The sequence below is a fragment of the Sceloporus occidentalis genome, unplaced genomic scaffold (assembly GCF_023333645.1).
Source record: "Sceloporus occidentalis isolate IW3139 unplaced genomic scaffold, rSceOcc1.0.p SCAF_271, whole genome shotgun sequence".
Taxonomy (NCBI): Eukaryota; Metazoa; Chordata; class Lepidosauria; order Squamata; family Phrynosomatidae; genus Sceloporus; species Sceloporus occidentalis.
In genome coordinates this window covers 851,133-870,097 of record NW_028317251.1, presented here as the reverse complement: position 1 = coordinate 870,097, position 18,965 = coordinate 851,133, and the positions used below count along the sequence as shown (strand labels likewise).

General features: G+C 47.4%; 2 protein-coding genes across 2 annotated transcripts; one reads left to right on the top strand and one right to left on the bottom strand.

The window, feature by feature from the left end:
- Window positions 1-1,053: 1,053 nt before the first annotated feature.
- LOC149275692 (protein-arginine deiminase type-1-like) lies at window positions 1,054-10,277 on the top strand. Its single transcript, XM_089504462.1, has 16 exons — window positions 1,054-1,136; window positions 3,859-4,039; window positions 4,185-4,257; window positions 4,375-4,436; window positions 4,640-4,757; window positions 5,015-5,140; window positions 5,524-5,687; window positions 5,774-5,865; window positions 6,205-6,316; window positions 6,449-6,556; window positions 7,039-7,193; window positions 8,208-8,349; window positions 8,534-8,627; window positions 8,730-8,818; window positions 9,013-9,138; window positions 10,044-10,277. Exons 1-16 carry the CDS (start codon window positions 1,054-1,056, stop codon window positions 10,275-10,277), a joined length of 1,959 nt encoding a protein of 652 aa, XP_089360588.1.
- A 2,946-nt stretch (window positions 10,278-13,223) lies between these two features.
- On the bottom strand, window positions 13,224-17,462 carry LOC149275691 (protein RCC2 homolog). Its single transcript, XM_089504470.1, has 12 exons — window positions 17,235-17,462; window positions 16,248-16,341; window positions 15,986-16,129; window positions 15,411-15,542; window positions 15,243-15,331; window positions 15,055-15,169; window positions 14,708-14,874; window positions 14,203-14,383; window positions 14,025-14,130; window positions 13,810-13,882; window positions 13,412-13,489; window positions 13,224-13,328 (listed from the first exon to the last, which is right to left on the bottom strand). The coding sequence occupies exons 1-12, from the start codon at window positions 17,460-17,462 to the stop codon at window positions 13,224-13,226; spliced, it is 1,512 nt and encodes a 503-aa protein (XP_089360596.1).
- Between the last annotated feature and the right edge of the window lie 1,503 nt (window positions 17,463-18,965).

The following is an 18,965-nucleotide window of genomic DNA, read 5'->3' as shown; positions in this document are numbered from 1 at the left end:
CGTCCCCTAGCGCGGCAGTCACATGACCCTACGATTAACAGGGGCGCCTGCCCCTGGAGTGTCCTGCACTTACACCTCTGTGCACCACAAGTAACCGCACCTAGAGGGTTAACTCCTGCACCGTACCAGCTTAAAACCAGAGTACCCGGCAAACGCCAAAATTAGGGGAGGGATGGGCGGGAAAATTTTCTTTAAAATGATTGCCCCTATAGGCCACGACCCTTCCTTATATACCCCCCAGGGAGGGTAATTACCCTCTCCCTTCTGGCCCTGCACGTGCCACAATCCTTAACACTTTCAGTGCCAAAATTTCAGCTTAGTCATGCCTTAACCCCTTAAACAGGCTTGACCATGGGTACCTCGTCCGCACTACATTCATGTGGCCCCTCTGTCCAATTCTTTCCCTCCGGGGCTGTTCTTTATCTATTCAGCAAAACGCAGCAAGGAAACTTATACATTTTGACTTAATAGACAAGTTTATTTTTGAGAAAGAACTTGCTGATTTGTTTTTAAATTCTGAATTTATTTTTAATTTTGGTTTTGTTTTTTTGTCTAAATTCACCCCAGGGCTTTTTACTGCCTGGAATGTCAGGAATGCGGCTATTAATCAGATCCCTTTTTAATTTTAGATAACATGACAGCTAAAGAAGCATTCATTAAACAATAGAAAAACATTCTAAAAATCTATATTTAAAAGAAGAAAACCCCCCCCAACAAAAAAAATCAGAAAGACAAGAAAGAGCTGAGCAGTTAAAAAACACATATGTGTATAACTTGTGTGGATTAATGGAAAGCGGCGTTCTTGTGATGACGGGTCCACGTTAACTCTCACCTGCCAGATGAGTTTGTTACATTTTTAAGGTTTAGCTCCACCCCTCGGGAGGGGCTCCTTTCATACATCTTAAGGCAGAATAATTCTGCTGTTAGTATACGTGACGCGGCGTCGGGGGCTGCTGACGGCTGACAGCTGATTACTGATAAGGAAGACTGGACGTTGCCTGTTTGTTTGCAAGTTCATTTCAGAAGAAGGCAGAAGACGCCTAAGACTCAGCCATGTCTCAGGTTGTGCTTTCCAGCCGGCGTCCCACCTATGGGGTCTGCGTGGTGGGAAATGACACCGATCTGGACATCTACAGGTAAGTTCAGGATGCTATGCGGCATACCACAATTTCATGATATGTGTAATGATTTCATTCATGGTACCCGGATTTCATTATACATAATGCATGTACCACAAATTCATCATATGTATTATTTTTTTATATGTGATGATTTCTCTCATTTACCTCGATTTCATTACACATACCACAAATTGATGTCATTACTTATACCACAAATTCATTATGCAGACCGTGTATTCGTTCCGTGTACTATGTATTCATTCCGCTTACCATGTATTCATTCCGCGTACCATGTATTCATTCCGCGTACCATGTATTCGTTCCGCGTACCATGTATGCATTCTGCGTACCATGTATTCATTCCACGTACCGTGTATTCATTCCGCGTACCATGTATTCATTACTTATACCGTGTATTCATTCCGCGTACCATGTATTCATTACTTATACCATGTATTCATTCCGCGTACCATGTATTCATTCCACGCACCGTGTATTCATTACTTATACCATGTATTCATTCCACGCACCGTGTATTCATTCCGCGTACCATGTATTCATTCCTTGTACCATGTATTCGTTCCGTGTACCACTATTCCATTGCATGCATCGTGTATTCATGGCATGTGCCATTATCTGTGGGCAGACAGGGTAACTAGGCCCCGGACCAACAGGAAAAAGCTCGTTTATGGCTGAAATTTTTTTAAAATAACATATTTAGTAAAATAACCCTGCTATGCGCGTTTAACCCGTTATATTAATAATATTTTTAGGATGTTATAACTAACAATGTTTTATTTTCCCCACTAGATTGTAAGCTCCCAAGGCAAGCCCTGTTGGTTCTAGTTTTGTCAGACTGTTTGAAAGTAGGGAATCGTTGGTGCTATTTACATAAAATATAATTATTTTTCGAGTGGCGGACTCACATTACATTTCTATGAAATGGAGGAAATCGGACCGTTTCCCCCCGTTTGGGAGCCGCGTTAGTTTACAAACTCTGACAATAACAAGAATGTCAGAAACTCGATGAAGAAAATCCTGCTCTTTGTATTCACTAAGTAAATATTTTTAAGATGACACAATCAGCCTTATTAGTCTTGCTAATTCATACCTGCCAAGAGTCATGGATCCACCCCTGGTCCCCGAGGTCTTAAACTGATGGCTTTATTTAAATAGTTAATTCTGTAGAGACACAAACCTTAATCAGTCATTGGTCTTGTCTTAGATTCAGGAGCCGTGTGTCTATCCCATGCATGTTTAATACCCTGACTGTATTACCCTCTAACACTTCTGCTGGGAGGCTGTTCCACTTATCTACCACCTTCTCTGTAATTTAAATAGAGTCTAATGAAAATAAATCGGAGGTGTGGACGCCATCTCAATGGCTTCTTGTGCTTAGTATGGAAAGAGAGGTCAGAGCCCATGCCACCTCACGCTATTAATATGTTACACATTGTCACACGGGTCAGGTTCCTTCGTTTACTCCATAATTTGGGATGAAGATAGATCCCCGGATGCCCTAAACCTGAAAGCCGCCCCTAGAGGACTCGCACTCCCAGTATCCAGGAGTCAATCCGATACTTTGAGTCATTTGCAAAACTCAAGATTCTGGGCACCACCTGCGCCGGGCGACGGCGTCATCAGGGTGCCGCTAATTGCCGGGGACCATGAGAGCGCAGAGTGCGTTGTCCTCGCTTCTAAGGCTGCGGCGAGGTTCTAATTTATATGATAATAGAGGTAACGATGTTTCATAAGATGTTGCCGCTGAATGTATAATTAGCAGATTAGTATAATTGATGATCTCCTACGGTTTGGTTTTTGGATCTCGTCCCCGGAGCTCGCAGGAAGCGCCATTACTTGGGTTACTGCGGTCTCCGGTCCTTCATGAGTTCATTTTATCCAGTTAACGGAACTCTTTTAAAAAGATACAGATTCAGCAGCCAAAGGCAGGCGATCCGGGTGTCGGAGAAGAGGTATTGGAGACGGAAGGTTCCGGAGACTCCAGAGAAGAGACAACCCAAAGGCTAAAACATGGCCTGAGAACCCGGATCTCGTCGCCGATACGGATTAAACTGATTAGGATTTATTTTAACCTACGGGGAGGATTTTTAATTAGCAGTCCGGGGCAAACCTCTTCTCTGTTCTCTAGGTCATATTTCCTCGTTCCCCATTAAGCCCTTTCACTTGAGATAAGGCGAGAACACGCCTGAGCCTGAACACGGCTCGTCCAACCGGTTCTCTATACCCAGTAGCTGGGGGTCAAACCTAGGTGCTCGCTACTGACATGTAAGTCACGTTTACAAGTTCGAAACATCATCCCTATCACTACAAGGCAATACTTCTTTCACGGGGTTCTGATTTTAGTAATGTATGGACACCGCGCAGAGATTAAAATACGAGACGTATAAGAGTGAGCAGTCACTTTATCTTCCTGTCCTCAGGATCGGCATCATTATTCTTCCCTATTACGTCATCTCTCGCTCTGTGGTTGCTGGTTGTGATTGATTGGTTCAGGCAGCCTTTATGATGAGAGGAGAAAGAGCTGCATTTATCCCTTTGGATTCCAGCGGTTGCAGAGAAATGCGTTGGCCATCGCCCTGATCCTCGCGGTGTTAAAGTTACTCTGTTCAAAGTGTATGGTTTTATGGGACACATAAAGTTTTATTGTCCTAAATCTCCATTGGCGGAGAGAACGTGCCATGTGCTTGTCGTGAATTGAATATGGCGTGTGTTTCAGGTCCGTTCCTTCCGGGGCCGACTCATTCAATGTCCGCGGCACCAGTTCCATAGACGTTACCATCGTCTATAATCCGGACAAGGTGGAGGTTCCACAATCTGGAGGCAACTGGCCCTTAAACAAAGGGGTGAAAGTCATGCTGTCTTGTACTCGCCCCAGCAAAGAGATGAATGACAGCAAGGTGAGCGTGCACTCAGGCGAAGGGGCGTTAATGGCGCATGCTCTTTAATGTCCACCAATGGCACAGCAGATTATTTTAAAGTACAGCGATTAGGATTTACGTTTCATTAACGGCTCAAGTAATTGTAATTATAACATATTTCTAGGTAAAAGTCACGTATTATGGTCAAAAAGGAAAGTCTTTGCTGGGCAGCTCCTTGGCGTATTTGACCTGCGTTGGTGAGTACCGATCCCTGACACATAATGCAGCCATCACTCCCAAAACCGACACTCGGGACGGTTCTGGATTGCGGGACACGGAACCGTAATCTGTGGTCTCTTTCTTTGGATCTGTAGATGTGTCTCTGAACGCAGACGTGCATCGCACCGGAGCCGTGACGGTGGGGGAGAAGGACAAGGTATACCCGGAACGCGCGTCTTCTACATCGTAGGAACGTGAATGTTTAGAGCTTTATTTGTCACCCGCATCATGTTTATAGAGAGCTGTGCAAACAAACTCTGAGGTCTCCGCCGACGTGTCCCGAACGCCGGATCCAACCAAACTTAGATATTCGCTGGGCAGCAGCTTTGTTTTACCCCCTGGTAAACTTTGATGTTTCAGGGATCGTGGACTTGGGGTCCTAACGGAAAGGGAGCCATTCTACTGGTGAATTGTGACCGCGACAAAGAAGGCTCGGGGTACACTGACAGCGAGGACGCGGGTCTGCCTAATACCGCAGGTACGGAAATCGGAAACGTAGGCGTCCCTGCATGAGAATAGTTCTATGGCTTATGTCCCGGGTGAGCGCAGAACAAGCAGTAGCATGGTGTGTTCTAGTTCACATACAGGACATTTTAATGGTGTGAAATGGTTAAAAGGCCATCGCTTTTAAACAATCGCAGAAACCTTAAAGTTACTGGAAAAGCAGTGAACGTTGATAAAAATGTGAAACACAATAGACCGCGGTGATCCGATCTAACCTGCTTTATCGCTCAGATATCAAGGACATGTCGCAGATGGTCCTGGTGGCAGAAGGTCCAGAGGAATTCTTCGACGGTCATCAAATCAACCTCCACATTGAGAGACCTGACTCGAATAAATTAAGGGTGTTTTGCAAAGGGAGTAAGTGTTTGTAGGAGGCAGACCGGCAGACCTGTACAGGGTGCAGCTCTTACCCCACAAGAATCCTCTACAGGTTTAATGGTCCCCCCCCCCCCCCACAACAGCTTGTCCAAAGACCGGCCAAAGACTTCAAAGGATGACATTGCTCTTATTTGGGGCTGTTTATGGGCTCGTGTGAAGTAATACAGGGTAGATACAATGTAGCATTGTACTTAACGCAGGACATCGTGCGATACAGTTACCTGTCTTCTTAGTATCTGCACCATCTGAGGTGTGTGGGCACAGCTAACGGGGTCGGGGCTACAAATGACATCTGGGGTGTAATGCTGATTATTAAGGGGTCTGGGGCAGCTTTAAACCACAATAAACTGTGTCTCTTTTAGAGTCCACGTATATACATGTCTTAGGAGGAGGAAAACTCTCATACAAGGTGGAACGAAGCCATAGGGACGAAATACTTTTCTATGTGGAGGGTCTGCAGTTCCCAGACGCCACGTTTTCTGGCCTTGTCTCTGTCAATCTATCCTTGCAGGAGACAGTATCTGGGGTAAGTGGTGGCCAGATGGAGATTTCAGAGGGGCAGAGTGAGTTTCGATGAAAAGGGATCTCATTCTGGTCTATTACTCCATATAGATGGAAATCTTTACGGAGAAGTTGGCTTTCAGAATAGCCCCGTGGATAATGACGCCCAACACCCTAAAGCCCCTGGAGGTTTATGTGTGCAGGTAATTGTTTTCCCACTGGCTCTTTATTGCCACAATCCTGCAGATTTCAGACACAATGGTGTCCCTCTAGGGTAGAAGGGAACATTCTCAGGGTAAAACCACACATTCCCAATGCCCTGGAGGTAAACATGAAGGTTCTTGGGGTCACCAGGTTTAAAAGATGGCGCAACTTGATGCAACGTGTTATCTAATGATTTAGGATTTTCCATCGGTGTCCTTTGGCAGTGGAGGTTATGGAATAATGTTCTACTTGACCACAGGTGACACAGTTGAGGTGACGCACCTTGTGTCCGCTGTCTATGCCGCTGAATGCATCTCACGCTTGTTTCTCTTCTGCAGTACTTTTGATAACCAGAACTTTGTGAAGCAGATTAAAGAATTTACCAGAAAAGCGAGATGTGATCTGAACATCATCCCTGAGCTGAAAAACCGAGGGGATCGCTGGATCCAGGTGAAGACGGCTGAAAAGCTCTAAACTAAATTTTCCATTTCTATAGCTTTTAATGCAGTCTGGCGGCATAGGATTTGTTTTATTAAAGTTGATGAAGTTTTTTGACGCTCACTGGTGTCCTCTGCTCCACAGGATGAGATGGAGTTCGGGTACACGGAGGCTCCACACAAGCGATTCCCTGTGGTTTTTGACTCACCGAGGAATCGAGAACTCAAAGATTTTCCTTTCAAAGACATCCTGGTACGTTACTCAGCAAGAGGAAGTATCTGAGCGGAAACACGGACCCTCCATAAATATATATATATTTCCGCATCCTCTATAGTGTCTCGTATTCTCTTGTTATGTTTCTGAATATTCCTCCTGCAAACCCATAAAACCAGTTACCCAGGAAAAGTTATGTTACTGAGATTAAAAATCTTGATGGGAGGTTGGACCGGCCAATGAGGTTTTAAGTCTTTAAAAAAATAAAAGGGCATATCAGGGGTCAGCGGGGGTCTTTATAAAAATCTGATCCGGTCTTCAAACTTTGCCCCAAAATCACCTTTTTTTAAAGAAGTCGTTCCATCTCATCCTGAAATCATTGCACCCCAGTTGGCCGTGGGGTGTCTCGTTGGCCCTCGATAGTTGGAGTTCCACGCCTTTGTCACACTGAGCTGAAGGAGGACGAGCGATGCATCCGGGCAGGTTTTTGGGCCATAATTTGAATTTCTTACTTCCGTCAGGGTCCTGATTTTGGATATGTGACCAAGGAACCGGAGAACAGCAGCGAGATAAACAGCTTGGATTCCTTTGGGAACCTCGAAGTGAGTCCACCGGTGACCGTGAACAGAAAGGAGTACCCGCTGGGAAGGATCCTGATCGGGAGCGGCCTGCCGGAGTAAGCCTTCGCACACGGAGATGTCTCAGTATATTTATCTAAGTATTACATTGATTAATAAGTAGAAACACATTCACTGCTAACATAACATGTACTGTCACCCTTCATAATCCCCTAATCCGGGATCAAGCTCCATAATCCCAGGGCCCAAAACCCTCTAATCCTAAATCATTTGCCCCAGTCCTTACTCCTTAACACCTGCTCGATAACAGTACGTCCTTATCTTATTTTAAAATGCTGCAGCCGTAAATCGCGACCGTTTGCTCGTTTATCTGGGAGGAGGCGGATAATTAGCAGCCGGACGAGGAACTTTATGCCCTAAATAATTTTCTAAACGCACCCCTCAGAAATAAAATAGGGAGCCAGGTGGAGTGTTTTATATACGTGTAATAATCAGAAATCACATTTATTGGGAGGTATAAATTTTATTTGAAAACCACCAAACCTCCGACACGTTATTAATAGACAGCAACCTCGTAACAACAACTCCACGGATCCAAATGTAACGAGGCTCGACCCAACTAATTATATATTTCCTTATCACTTAATAACATATGATTATTACGAATTACACATCTGCCTGTTTAAAATACAATAATGAATGGTTGGTAGAAGCCTATAAAGGTCAGAAGGGAGAGAGGTGAGAAGTTGAAGACCATTATTGACTTGATAATAAGGCTCCATTTTCACTCTTTTATCCCACTAACAAAACTCCATTTGGAAACATCAGGATGTGCAGGGAGATCCGGAATCCGCCGCCTAAAACAATGTGTAAGCCCGCAAACCTAGACACTTTGTTGCCTATCTAGCCTGGTTTGCGCATGCACGCTGTTCTGATAGGGAGCTTTTTAACACATTATTCGATTCAGCCTGCTGTGGCTGGTACCAGACACTCTAAGTCTAACGGAGTGGACTCTGGGGAGTGTGACACGATCAGTCTACTGGAGTGGACTCTGGGGAGTGTGACACGGGCAATGGACCCACTAAGCTGGCTGTTCTTCCTATTCTTTGCAGTTTGAACATAAAAATGAATAAAGTGGTGCGAGATTTCCTGGCCGCGCAGATGGTTCAGGCCCCTGTGGAGCTTTATTCTTATTGGCTGACTGTGGGTCACATTGACGAATTCATGAGTTTCGTTCCGGCACCTGATCAGAAGGTAGAGCGTGATCACGGGTGTGAGATGGTTGGACGCCAGTTGGACCCCCTCTATATCCGTTGGCCTTCCAGACATCGGCCGCTAGAAGCACATTCCAGAAAAATACACCAGAAGGGGGTTGGGAGCCAGCGCTGGTAAAGATGGCTTCATTTGTCATATAAAACATTGCTGTCGCTTGTTTCAGGGGTTCCGGCTGCTGCTGGCCAGTCCTCGCGCATGTCTGGCGCTCTTCAGAGAGAAGCAGCGGGACGGACATGGGAACGCGGTCATGTTTGAGGGTAAGAACAATGGAGGCGCCCTGGGCACTTGCTATGAAAGATAAGCGTGTGTTTGCTTGCATTGGACGGCTCCATGATTATTGTTTCCCTTCACATTATCAGGGTTACAAACTAACAATCATACGGAGTATCCCACCATCGATGACATTCTGTCCGACGACCGCTTGAAAATGGCGTCTGAAAGCACCCAGGTCAGTAAGAGGCTCCGGAAAGGTAAATCTTCAATAAGGAGAGAATCGCACAAAGCGCTCTTAATAAACTCCCTATTTAGATACATTTTAACTAAAACACGTACATTGAGGTTCTGTCCAGTGACCCCAAATAACCCCACATGATGTCATCATGTTCTATAACCTAATTCTCGCATTTCCTCTCGATAATACAGCACAGTATCGACCTGAACAGGAAGATTTTAAAGAAGGAACTCGGGCTGACAGAATCCGATATCATCGACATCCCGATACTTTACACGCAAGAGTTCGGCACGGCAGACGCCTTCTTCCCGAACATGGTGAGAATACAACGCAAAGGCCAGCGAGGACGGCGCGTTTCTCCTACTTTTCTCATCTCTAGAATACACAGGTTTTTTCACCCTTGGTTTTCAAGCCAGGTCTCTTTTCAGCCATATTGCAGGTTGTTTTAAGGTTTGGATTTATATTCCTGGTGCACCTAGACAAACGTGCCACAGTCACAGGGTGTCCATAGAAATACCTCCAGACCAGGGGTACTTAAAGCCTGCTCCAGGAACCACAAGATGTGCGAAGGAGAAAGCCACAAGCCTTTCAAAAGACCGAAAGAGGGGACTAGGAAGTTAATTTTTCTTGCCAAGAGGTTAAGGCTTTTCTTTATTTCTGGTGACTGATGAGGCAAAGTAGGGACGGGTTTCTTGGCTTCACTAGAATATTAAAGCTGGTGCCACCGAGAACAAAGCAGATGGCTTAGGGTTCTTCAGGGGTTATCAACCACAAACGAGTGGATATTGTACCCTCACTGGATCCCCTGTGGATGGTGAGATCCCTGCTCCATTAGCAATGAGTTCCAGCCTATGACATTATTAAGACATGGCATAGCAGAGAACGGTGCCCAATGTCGGTGGATTCACAGATCTGACATTCCCCCGCAAGTAGATGACCAGTTGACTAGATGACTAGAGTCCCACTCCAAGAAGGTAAAGGAAGATGGAAGGGGTCCAGGAATTGCTTTCAGGCACAAAGTTTTTTTTCCATGGGCATCAAGACACCTTTTTGCCCTACTATCTAGTCACTAGACTGGGTACTAGAGGTTGGACGCGGTCCAGTTCCCTTCTATTGAAGCCATCAACGTGTCTCGTCTTTATCAATAAAGTGTTTTAGTTAAAAGCCCTCTGTGCACCCAGATCAGAGACCTTCCAGACATGTTCTTTCTTTCTTTCCCAAGGTAAACATGCTGGTTCTGGGGAATTACCTCGGAATCCCTAAGCCGTTCGGACCGGTAATTAATGGGAAATGTTGCTTGGAGGAGCGGGCCCGCTCTCTGCTGGAACCTCTAGGGTTGAAGTGCGTCTTCATCGACGACTATGAATCTTATCACCTGAACTTGGGAGAAGTTCACTGTGGAACCAACGTGCTGAGGAAGCAGTTCCCTGGGAAGTGGTGGGAATGTACCCCCTAACGCACAGATGCTTGGCCTTTAACGGAAGGCTAAGGCTTCGAAATGCATTATTTGCCAGCATGCCGCAGAAAGCCATCTCCATACGGGATCCTGCCACGGAAGCCAACAACCCGTAACGCGGCCGGAGGGCAGAATCTTCCCACGGAAACCATAAAAAGTCATTCTGGGGCAAAGCTCGGCAAGTGCTTTCCCAACAGAAGGGACAAATCACCCAGTTGCTATGGTGATAAGACAACATTTAGAACTTTGCACCAGAATAATTTTTTATACATAACAGCCAGTGATTTAATGTAACACAAAACCCAATACCTTCTTAAAGCTTTCAAAAATGTTGGCATGACACTTTTAGTGGGCAGCCAGCGGGCTAAAGTACCCTTCCCCTTGGTTGACACCAATTTACCCACCCGATTTAACGATGGCTGCGGCAGGAGGTCTGCTTCTTATATCAGCTTCGGAAGTCATTTCCGAGAAATAGCTGTTGATGCACTGTTGCACCATCTGGCAGAGATGGTAGGGGATAAAGGAGCTGCTGGTAATCCTGGGACAGGCACGGAGGGGGTCATAAATAAAATGTAATGCTGGTGCAGTCACTACGGCAACCAATGGAATGGCCCTGCTGGCTGCTCCAGTCTTTACTTCTTTGCACCAAAATTGATGAGCCGCTTTATTTTATTGTGTAAAACTAATTCTAGATGCTGGGAAACTTGAAGAATATGAACATCTGCGATCACAATAAGAATGTTTGCAGTATTCCGACATTGTTAATGTATACTGACTGTCCGTAAATGCTGTGAAGCAAAACACTCAGCGTGTTTGGGGTTAATCATACAAACGACTGCCATTAATGTATCGCGTGCACTACATCACGCCAACCACTCCCGCGGCGTGTCCTGACCGACACACACAATGATTTGCACATCATATTAACCTCTTAGCGTCAGTAGTTAAATTAATTTTTCTGACCTTCAGCGGTTTCGCAGAGCTGGAAAAACGAGAAAAAATAGTTTCACAACGTCCCAGAGACCCCCGAACAACGTTCTACAAAGAGATGCCGGCGCAGGTAGATACCGAAGGTCTCCATCGCCTCCTGCTGGAGAAACGAGTCATTCGGCGCACGAGGCTCATCCACGCATAGACCCCGCTACCCCAGATATGTTCATTTTTATATATCCAAAACACCGATTCTTATTTGGTTCATTTGTAACATCTGCGATAGAAAGATACATTTTGTTTCAGTTAGCTTTAGCCCCAAGTCTCTTAAGAGTTGCGGTTTCGGGGGCCGGATGCACCCGGTTGGCCGAACAAGCTGTATATACAATTTTAGAATGAAGGAGCATTTAAGGGTATTCACTAAAGTCACAGCCCACCGCGCAGCTGCGAAGGAAAGTCGACTGAGCGTTTGCCCAATTTTAGGTCCAGTCCCAAATAATTTTGTCGAGTTGGAACCCGTTCTCGGCTCGATAGTTTACAAGTCAACTGGTTCTTCCTTCCATCCTAATACACACTAGCCACTGAATTGGTCTGAAATCTGGTTGAGTGGATAATCAATCCCTCTGTATCTGATGAAGTCAAGTTGGCCTCAGCTTATTTCTATAACTGCGGTCCTCCTGCCCCCCGTGCCTCTTCCCTATAGTATGATGGAGACTGGGACACAACTATCCCCTCCCCATTAAGGTTTTCAGATTTACATCATTTCATAGATTTCTAACCCCCTAAGAGACCACCCAGACTTTGGCGACCAAGCATCAACCACGACGCTCTCAACCCAATACGAGCAAAAACCACCAGACCATACCAGCGGAAAACCAAGACGTAACGTTTAACCCGCAGCACGACGAGTCAAGAAATGCCCTTCTCCAGACAGCCGCGGGATAATACCCCGGAACACAGAGAGCGGAGAGCTTTTACACAAAGACGTCTTTTATTCAAACAATGAGAAATATAAAAACTCATAACTGATACAACTGTGACCCATGAACCCTGTAAACCTCGTGCTCGGATTCTAGATCGCCGCGGGAAGACATCGTCGTGGTGGAATTTCATTGCCCCGGCCGTGGGGTAAAAACACAGCAGAGGGGCATTTAACACCCTTACATCAGGGCTGACCGATTGCAAGCGTTGGACTTCAGCTCCCACGATGCCCAAGTTACTTGGCTTTTGTGAGAGTCGGAGTCCAGCAGTTGATTAAGTGACTGGTGTCCATTTTATAGAAAACAAAACATTTTTTGTTCTTATAGGATCAGCAACGTTATCTCTTTAGCGTTCCCCTCCCCATTTCTAACACAACCTAAAAAATAAGACAAAACTGGGACGCCCGAGTAGCGACTCTCCAGCTCATACTCAGCCGACAGCCAACGAAAAGACAGCGAGGCCCCCTTAATCTAAAGCAAAAAACAACATTTAATGGCTATTAACAAACTAACTGGAATGGGAGGAAAGGCACCGAAGTGATGCTCTGCTGGAATGGAAGTCCTCACACTCATTGACAAGGCACCGGTTCTGTACGAACTGAAAAAGGTTTGGGAGCATCACAGCGAGAATTCACCGACAGCATTCCCCGCAGGGATCGTTCACCTGGTAGTCAAGATAGCCACGTGGGGATAGAAGGTACCGGATGATCCAGAACAACCTCCAACTGGTCTCATCAAACTTGCTTTCTTTCCCCACCTTGATCGTCTCCATGAAAAACAAAACCCCAAAAAGTATTTTAAATCTGAATTTTTCTTCTAGCAAAAAAAAGTGGGAAAGAACATGGAGAAGGAATGTAAGAATGAGAAGAGTCCTGGTACCCTTGGCCAGATACAGCTGCCTTTATACTTCCAGTGCTGGAGATGCCTGCCGAGCAGTGGTAGGTAGCACTGAGAAGATCAGTAGGGGTGAGAGAGGAGTGGTTGTAGTATTGCTGCCCCTCTCAGGGTAAGTGTGGGGGGGGGGTGTTGTTCAGCATCACACGGTACGAGGATTGTACTCCGGGAGCTTTTTCAGCTTCTCTGTGTCTTGCTCCGTTTCATCCCGGGCAACCACCAGAGTATGAGAGTAACCCATGGCCACCTGAAAGACAACATCCCGGCGGTTAGTCAAATGCCAGCGGCCGACGTGATGCTGGCCAGCGAAGCCCGTGCCGATCGCCTTACCTGCTCCGAGTAAATCCCGTCCAGAGTCTTCACTTCCTGAGCAGTGGTGGACGACTTGGCCTTGTTGTCACCGTATCCCTGGTGGAAGAGGAATTGGGTTCTAAGTTTCGATATCACAAAGCGAGTCAAAATGTACAAAGAGAAGGTTTATAGAAGCTCCAGAAAACAACTAGTGAAAAGCGGCAATACTGCCTTTCCCCAACACATCGAGAAACAGGACATCCAGATCGCACCGCTATACATGTCGGCTTTCTAATACACATATAAGCCATACACAGTACGGAAGGGAGAAACCACGAACATCTCAGCCTCGCGCGCTCTCGTTGCCTGCAGTGTTGGTTCTCCAGGTACAATGTCAGGATTTGGCTTCCCTGAATCGGATAAAAGTCCTCCCTTACCAGCTCTCCGTATGTTGGGGAGGGTCCGTAGCTGATTGTGCTTTCATCCGCTGCCACAATAATACTGCTCTTTCTAGAAAGAAAAAACAAAACAAACATTATAATAAATGGTTTGTAAGACAGCGAGCCGCTCTCTGGAGCCGACAGCCAGAGAAGGGGCGGGAGGAAGACATCGTCTACAGCAGGAGAAGCTGTATAGAGCCTTGAATACTAACCCACAGGCCAAGCTTCTGACTTTCCAGCCGCACAGGTCCTGCACGGATTTGGGGTACATAGTAGAATCACGAGAGGTATTTGTCGCTCCCCAGAAAAACAGGCCACCTGCAGACAAACACGGAGTGAGCGAAGAGTCCCTTCATAAACACGCGAGGTTACATCCTCGGCGGCACTCACCCATCTCGCTGACGGCAAAGGAGCAGGTGGATCCGGCGTAGATCTGGGAGGCACCCCGGCCCGGGTAGTCGAAGAGTTTGACCAGCCGCGGCACCATCTCGTCCTTTTGTTCTGTATGTCCCAGCCGGCCGTATCCACCGAATCCCCAGGAGAAGACGCGTTTCTGGGAGTCCTGCACCAGCTGAGAAGAAAACAAGCTGCTGACCACGGAGCAGAACGCAAGGCGACACAGGCTCAGAGACGGCGACAAACGTCTGCCGGACAGGCTCTCGCTTCCCGACGGGTTAAATCACCAGGAGTCAGGAAACGAGCCGTTCTTCCCTTTACATCAGCTAGAGGGCAGCACACCAGGGGGCAGGAGCTACACTAACTACCCCAGGCTGGGCAAGAATCTCCTGTAACATAACGTCTGGGCTCTCGCATTTCTGCCATCACCCAGGGGGCTTCCGCAGCAGATCTCCCGGTGGAAAGACGTTTAATCTGACGAGTGGCCCCGTTCACTTACCGTGTGATTGATGCCACAGGCGATATCCCGCACGACCACGTTGGTAACCGGCAGAACTTGCCCATCCTTGGTTTTTTCTATAAATATAGCGATTCGGCGGGCGATCAGCTCGCAGTCGTACTCTATGCGCTGGGCTCTGGCGATATATTTGCCGTCGGAGTTGTGACCTGTACAGGGTGGAGGGAGAAAGACATGAAAAGAGAGCGGAAGCAGAAGGTCCGCTCACCCTTGCCATGTCACCAAGCGGCTTGCCGTGCACATTTTCCACGGGGCATCTTCTCCGACTTATCCGCTAAGCACGAGTCTAACGCTTACGCTATCCCATAACCAATTGGTGCGGCTCGTACCCAGCTGTCCGTACTCTGGGCACCCGAAGGAATACACGTTCCCCTTGCAATCCACGATCATGCTGAACTCGGCTCCGCAGGCGACCTTGGTGATGGGCTGCCCGTTATACAGGATCTGCGGAGAAGCAAGACGTTTAATGGGAAAGAAATCCACAGCGAGATAAAGCCTAGGGCTGGGCGGCGATTACCTGCGCGGGGCTCGGCATGGCGTCTGTTTTGTTCCCAAGCCCAAGCTGACCCATTTTGTTTTCTCCGAAGGCGTAGACCGATCCGGTTTCTGAAACAGAAAGGGACTGCTAAGCAGAGACCGAGGGGCCACGTGCGGCCGGAGGAACCGCAGAGAGACCCCCCTTTACCTGTAAGTGCCAGCGTGTGGTTACGGCCGCAGGCCGCGCTCACAAACACCTCTCCTTTCAGACTCTCGATGGGTTTTGGGGCGTCCACGCGCTTGATGTCACCGTGTCCAAGCTGTCCCTTCTCGTTACGGCCTAAAAAACAGACAGAATGCAACCACTGAACGTTTCTGCTCGGACACAGGATGGGGCTGATTACCATCATCACAGAGACACTGAGCCCTGCAAGAAGACTCCCAATAGCCATTTCCTTCCATGAAACCAGTTTAACGCCGCAGGAAGGTGGACCGATAGATTAAAATGGCGCACAAATCCTGATCAGAAACGTGGTCCATGATGGTTCAGTTTCTAAGCGTCTCTTATGAACATCACGCGCGGTCTGGTTTCTGGAATAATATCTCGATACTTGTCTACAGACTCCTCCTGCCGTCACGTTACTGATGCCTTTTAGCGGGCAACCCTCGGGGACTCAGTGGTCCCGACCTGTTTGCCCACGGGGACCATTGACGTACACAGGCCGAGCGCCAGCCACATCAGCAGCCGCTATTTGCCCCTAGCAGCCTTTGGGGCTCACGTACCCCAGCTCCAGAGCCCGCCCTCGGTGGTAATGAGGAGACTGTGAGCAGCGCATGGTCCGGAAGCCACCGTTCGGACCTGTATCCCAGACAGGCAGCCATATCTGTGGGGACCCCAAAGGTTCTGTCCCAGGTTCCGGTAGGCAGCTGTAGGAGAGAAGAAATGGCACGCGGTACATTAATGGTTAATCCCGTGGAGCTCCCCCGAGACACCCGCTCCGTACCCCTATATGATGCGCAGAGCCGGCCGCCCCGCGTAACGTACCTTGTTGTTTGGGAACTTCTTTACGTCCAATCAAGTCCCAGTTAGTGGCTCCAAAAATCAGAAGTTGGCCCTTCGCTTTGGAGCCTTCAAGTTTCTAATATGAGACGAAATCAGTCAGTAAACAAATCTACTCTTAGCCGGTTTATTATAAATATATATATATATATGTGTGTGTGTTATCAGGAATAATGTGTTATTGGTGCATATATTGCAAATAATCCATTTACATACTATATATTATTTATTCTTTTATATAGCACCATCATATTCCCTAGCGCTGTACAATGGGTATAGAGAGTAAAGGATTTGGATAAAGATATATAGTAGAGAAAGAGGTGGAGAAAGTGTAATGGGGGGGGGGGGGTTATCTATCTATAGCATTGGAACATATATAGGGTAATGGTGTGTGTGTGTGTGTATATATATATATATATATAATTGGGATATATATAGTTAATGGAGATGTATGTACTGTATTGGGATATCTAGGGTAATAAGGGGGTGTATATATAGTATTGGGATATATAAATATAGGGTAGTTATATATATATATATATATATATATTAGTAATGGGATACATATAGGGTAATGGTATGTGTGTATGTATATATGGTAAGAAGACAGAGTAATGAACATATACATATATATATAGTATTGGGATATATAGGGTAATGGGGGTGTATATAGTATTGGATATATAGGGTAATGGGGGTATATATATATAGTATTGGAATATATAGAGTAATGGGGATGTGTGTGTGTGATTATATATATATATATATATATTATTGGATATATAGTAATAGGGGTGTATATATAGTATTGGGATATATATATATATATATATATATATATATATATTAAGGGGTGTAAATAGTATTGGGATAAATAGGGTCATGGGGGATGTATATATAGTATTGGGATATATATATCTACATAGTGTATTCATTCATGGGAATTGTATAGAAGATCCGGAAGCCGCTCACAATCCTCTCTTTGCTGATCTCCGGTTCGGTGACGATGACTCCGGGCCCGGGGCTCCTGGCTCCCGCCTTCCCGGGGCCCCTCTTGCTGTTGGGGGCACCGTCGGATCCCGGGCTGCCGTCCAGCTCTTCCTCGTCGCTGCTGTACTCGTGCCGGTCCCGCTTTCGGGCCGAGGCTTTCCTGCGGGCAGCAGGCCGCGGGGCCCCGTCCGTCACCTTCTTCCTCGGCATCTCTGCGGGGGGAGATAGCGGCTTAAGCCAGGGGGCCACAGAGTGGGGTGAGAGAGGGCCCGGGCCACACCAGAGCCGGGAACCCCCGGGGGAAGCCCCTGTGCCCTGACAAAGGAAATACCCCAATATACCCCTCCGCTGCCCCCATTAAAGCTTCACCTACCCCAAATACCCATCTTCCTGATAGCCCCCAATATCTGACCCCCGCCGGAGACGCGCTGAGCCCCTATATCTGCCCCGCGACACCCCGTCCCCTCTGCGAAACTCCCCGGACAGGACTTCTCACCCCGTGTACTTTCAGGCTGCCCCTGGCAGGGGCAAAAAGCGATCTGCAGCAGCCCAGACCCGTCTACCAAGTACCCCAAGAGAGCAGGCAGCGACCCCCTTCCCCCAGCCTTTGTCCCCAGCTTCTGCCCCCCTCCCGAATGATAAATGCCCCCAGCCCGGTACCTTCTGGCTTATGGAGTGATTTGCCGCGATGCCCCAGCGGAGGGTAGATTCCGGCCCTTTGTCAGGCTGGTCGGGAACAATAGGCTGAGTGTCTCCGGCAGCACGTGGATCCGCCTCACTTCCCTTCACTCCCCCGCCGGCTCTTTAAAGCCCTTTCTGTTCAGCTGGACCCCCCACGGTCACTGTGGGCACCCTCCTGGCATTGAAAGGGTTCCGGGCCCTATCCGTCCGTCCTGCCCACCCAGGTCTCCGTACAGACAGACGCACAGGAGCCGGCACTCAATACAAACACAAACACATGGAGGGGCAGGAGCAGGGAGGGCCCGGGGCAGGGGAGAGTGCCGGGGGAGCGCCGCCTGCTGGAGGGAGGACTCACCCTGCTGGGCGGGGAGAGGTACATGATATAGTGTTACTGAGGGGAGGGGTACATTATATAGTGTTACTGAGGGGAGGGGTACGTTATATAGTGTTACTGAGGGGAGGGGTACATTATATAGTGTTACTGAGGGGAGGGGTACGTTATATAGTGTTACTGAGGGGAGGGGTACGTTATATAGTGTTACTGAGAGGAGGGGTACGTTATATAGTGTTACTGAGGGGAGGGGTACGTTATATAGTGTTACTGAGGGGAGGGGTACATTATATAGTGTTACTGAGGGGAGGGGTACCTTATATAGTGTTACTGAGGGGAGGGGTACCTTATATAGTGTTATAGAGGGGAGGGGTACCTTATATAGTGTTACTGAGGGGAGGGGTACATTATATAGTGTTAGAGGGGAGGGGTACATTATATAGTGTTACTGAGGGGAGGGGTACATTATATAGTGTTACTGAGGGGAGGGGGTACATTATATAGTGTTACTGAGGGGAGGGGTACATTATATAGTGTTACTGAGGGGAGGGGTACATTATATAGTGTTACTGAGGGGAGGGGGTACATTATATAGTGTTACTGAGGAAGGGGGCATTATATGTACGGTACCACCGTTGTTTGGCTCAATGTATAGTGATGGGAATTATTCTGTACCATCGTCAGTGACTGGCTCAATCTAT

What these genes read in the sequence shown, in the direction of transcription:
- LOC149275692 (XM_089504462.1), top strand. Translation starts at nt 1,054, where the DNA reads ATGTCTCAGGTTGTGCTTTCCAGCCGGCGTCCCACCTATGGGGTCTGC. An exon ending in GGGTCTGCCTAATACCGCAG is followed by an intron (nt 4,758 to 5,014) that starts GTACGGAAATCG and finishes TTTATCGCTCAG; the next exon opens with ATATCAAGGACATGTCGCAG. An exon ending in TTCCGGCACCTGATCAGAAG is followed by an intron (nt 8,350 to 8,533) that starts GTAGAGCGTGAT and finishes CGCTTGTTTCAG; the next exon opens with GGGTTCCGGCTGCTGCTGGC.
- LOC149275691 (XM_089504470.1), bottom strand. Translation starts at nt 17,462, where the DNA reads ATGCCGAGGAAGAAGGTGACGGACGGGGCCCCGCGGCCTGCTGCCCGC. An exon ending in AGAAGTTCCCAAACAACAAG is followed by an intron (nt 16,130 to 16,247) that starts GTACGTTACGCG and finishes TCTCTCCTACAG; the next exon opens with CTGCCTACCGGAACCTGGGA. An exon ending in GGGCGGGCTCTGGAGCTGGG is followed by an intron (nt 15,543 to 15,985) that starts GTACGTGAGCCC and finishes TCTGTTTTTTAG; the next exon opens with GCCGTAACGAGAAGGGACAG.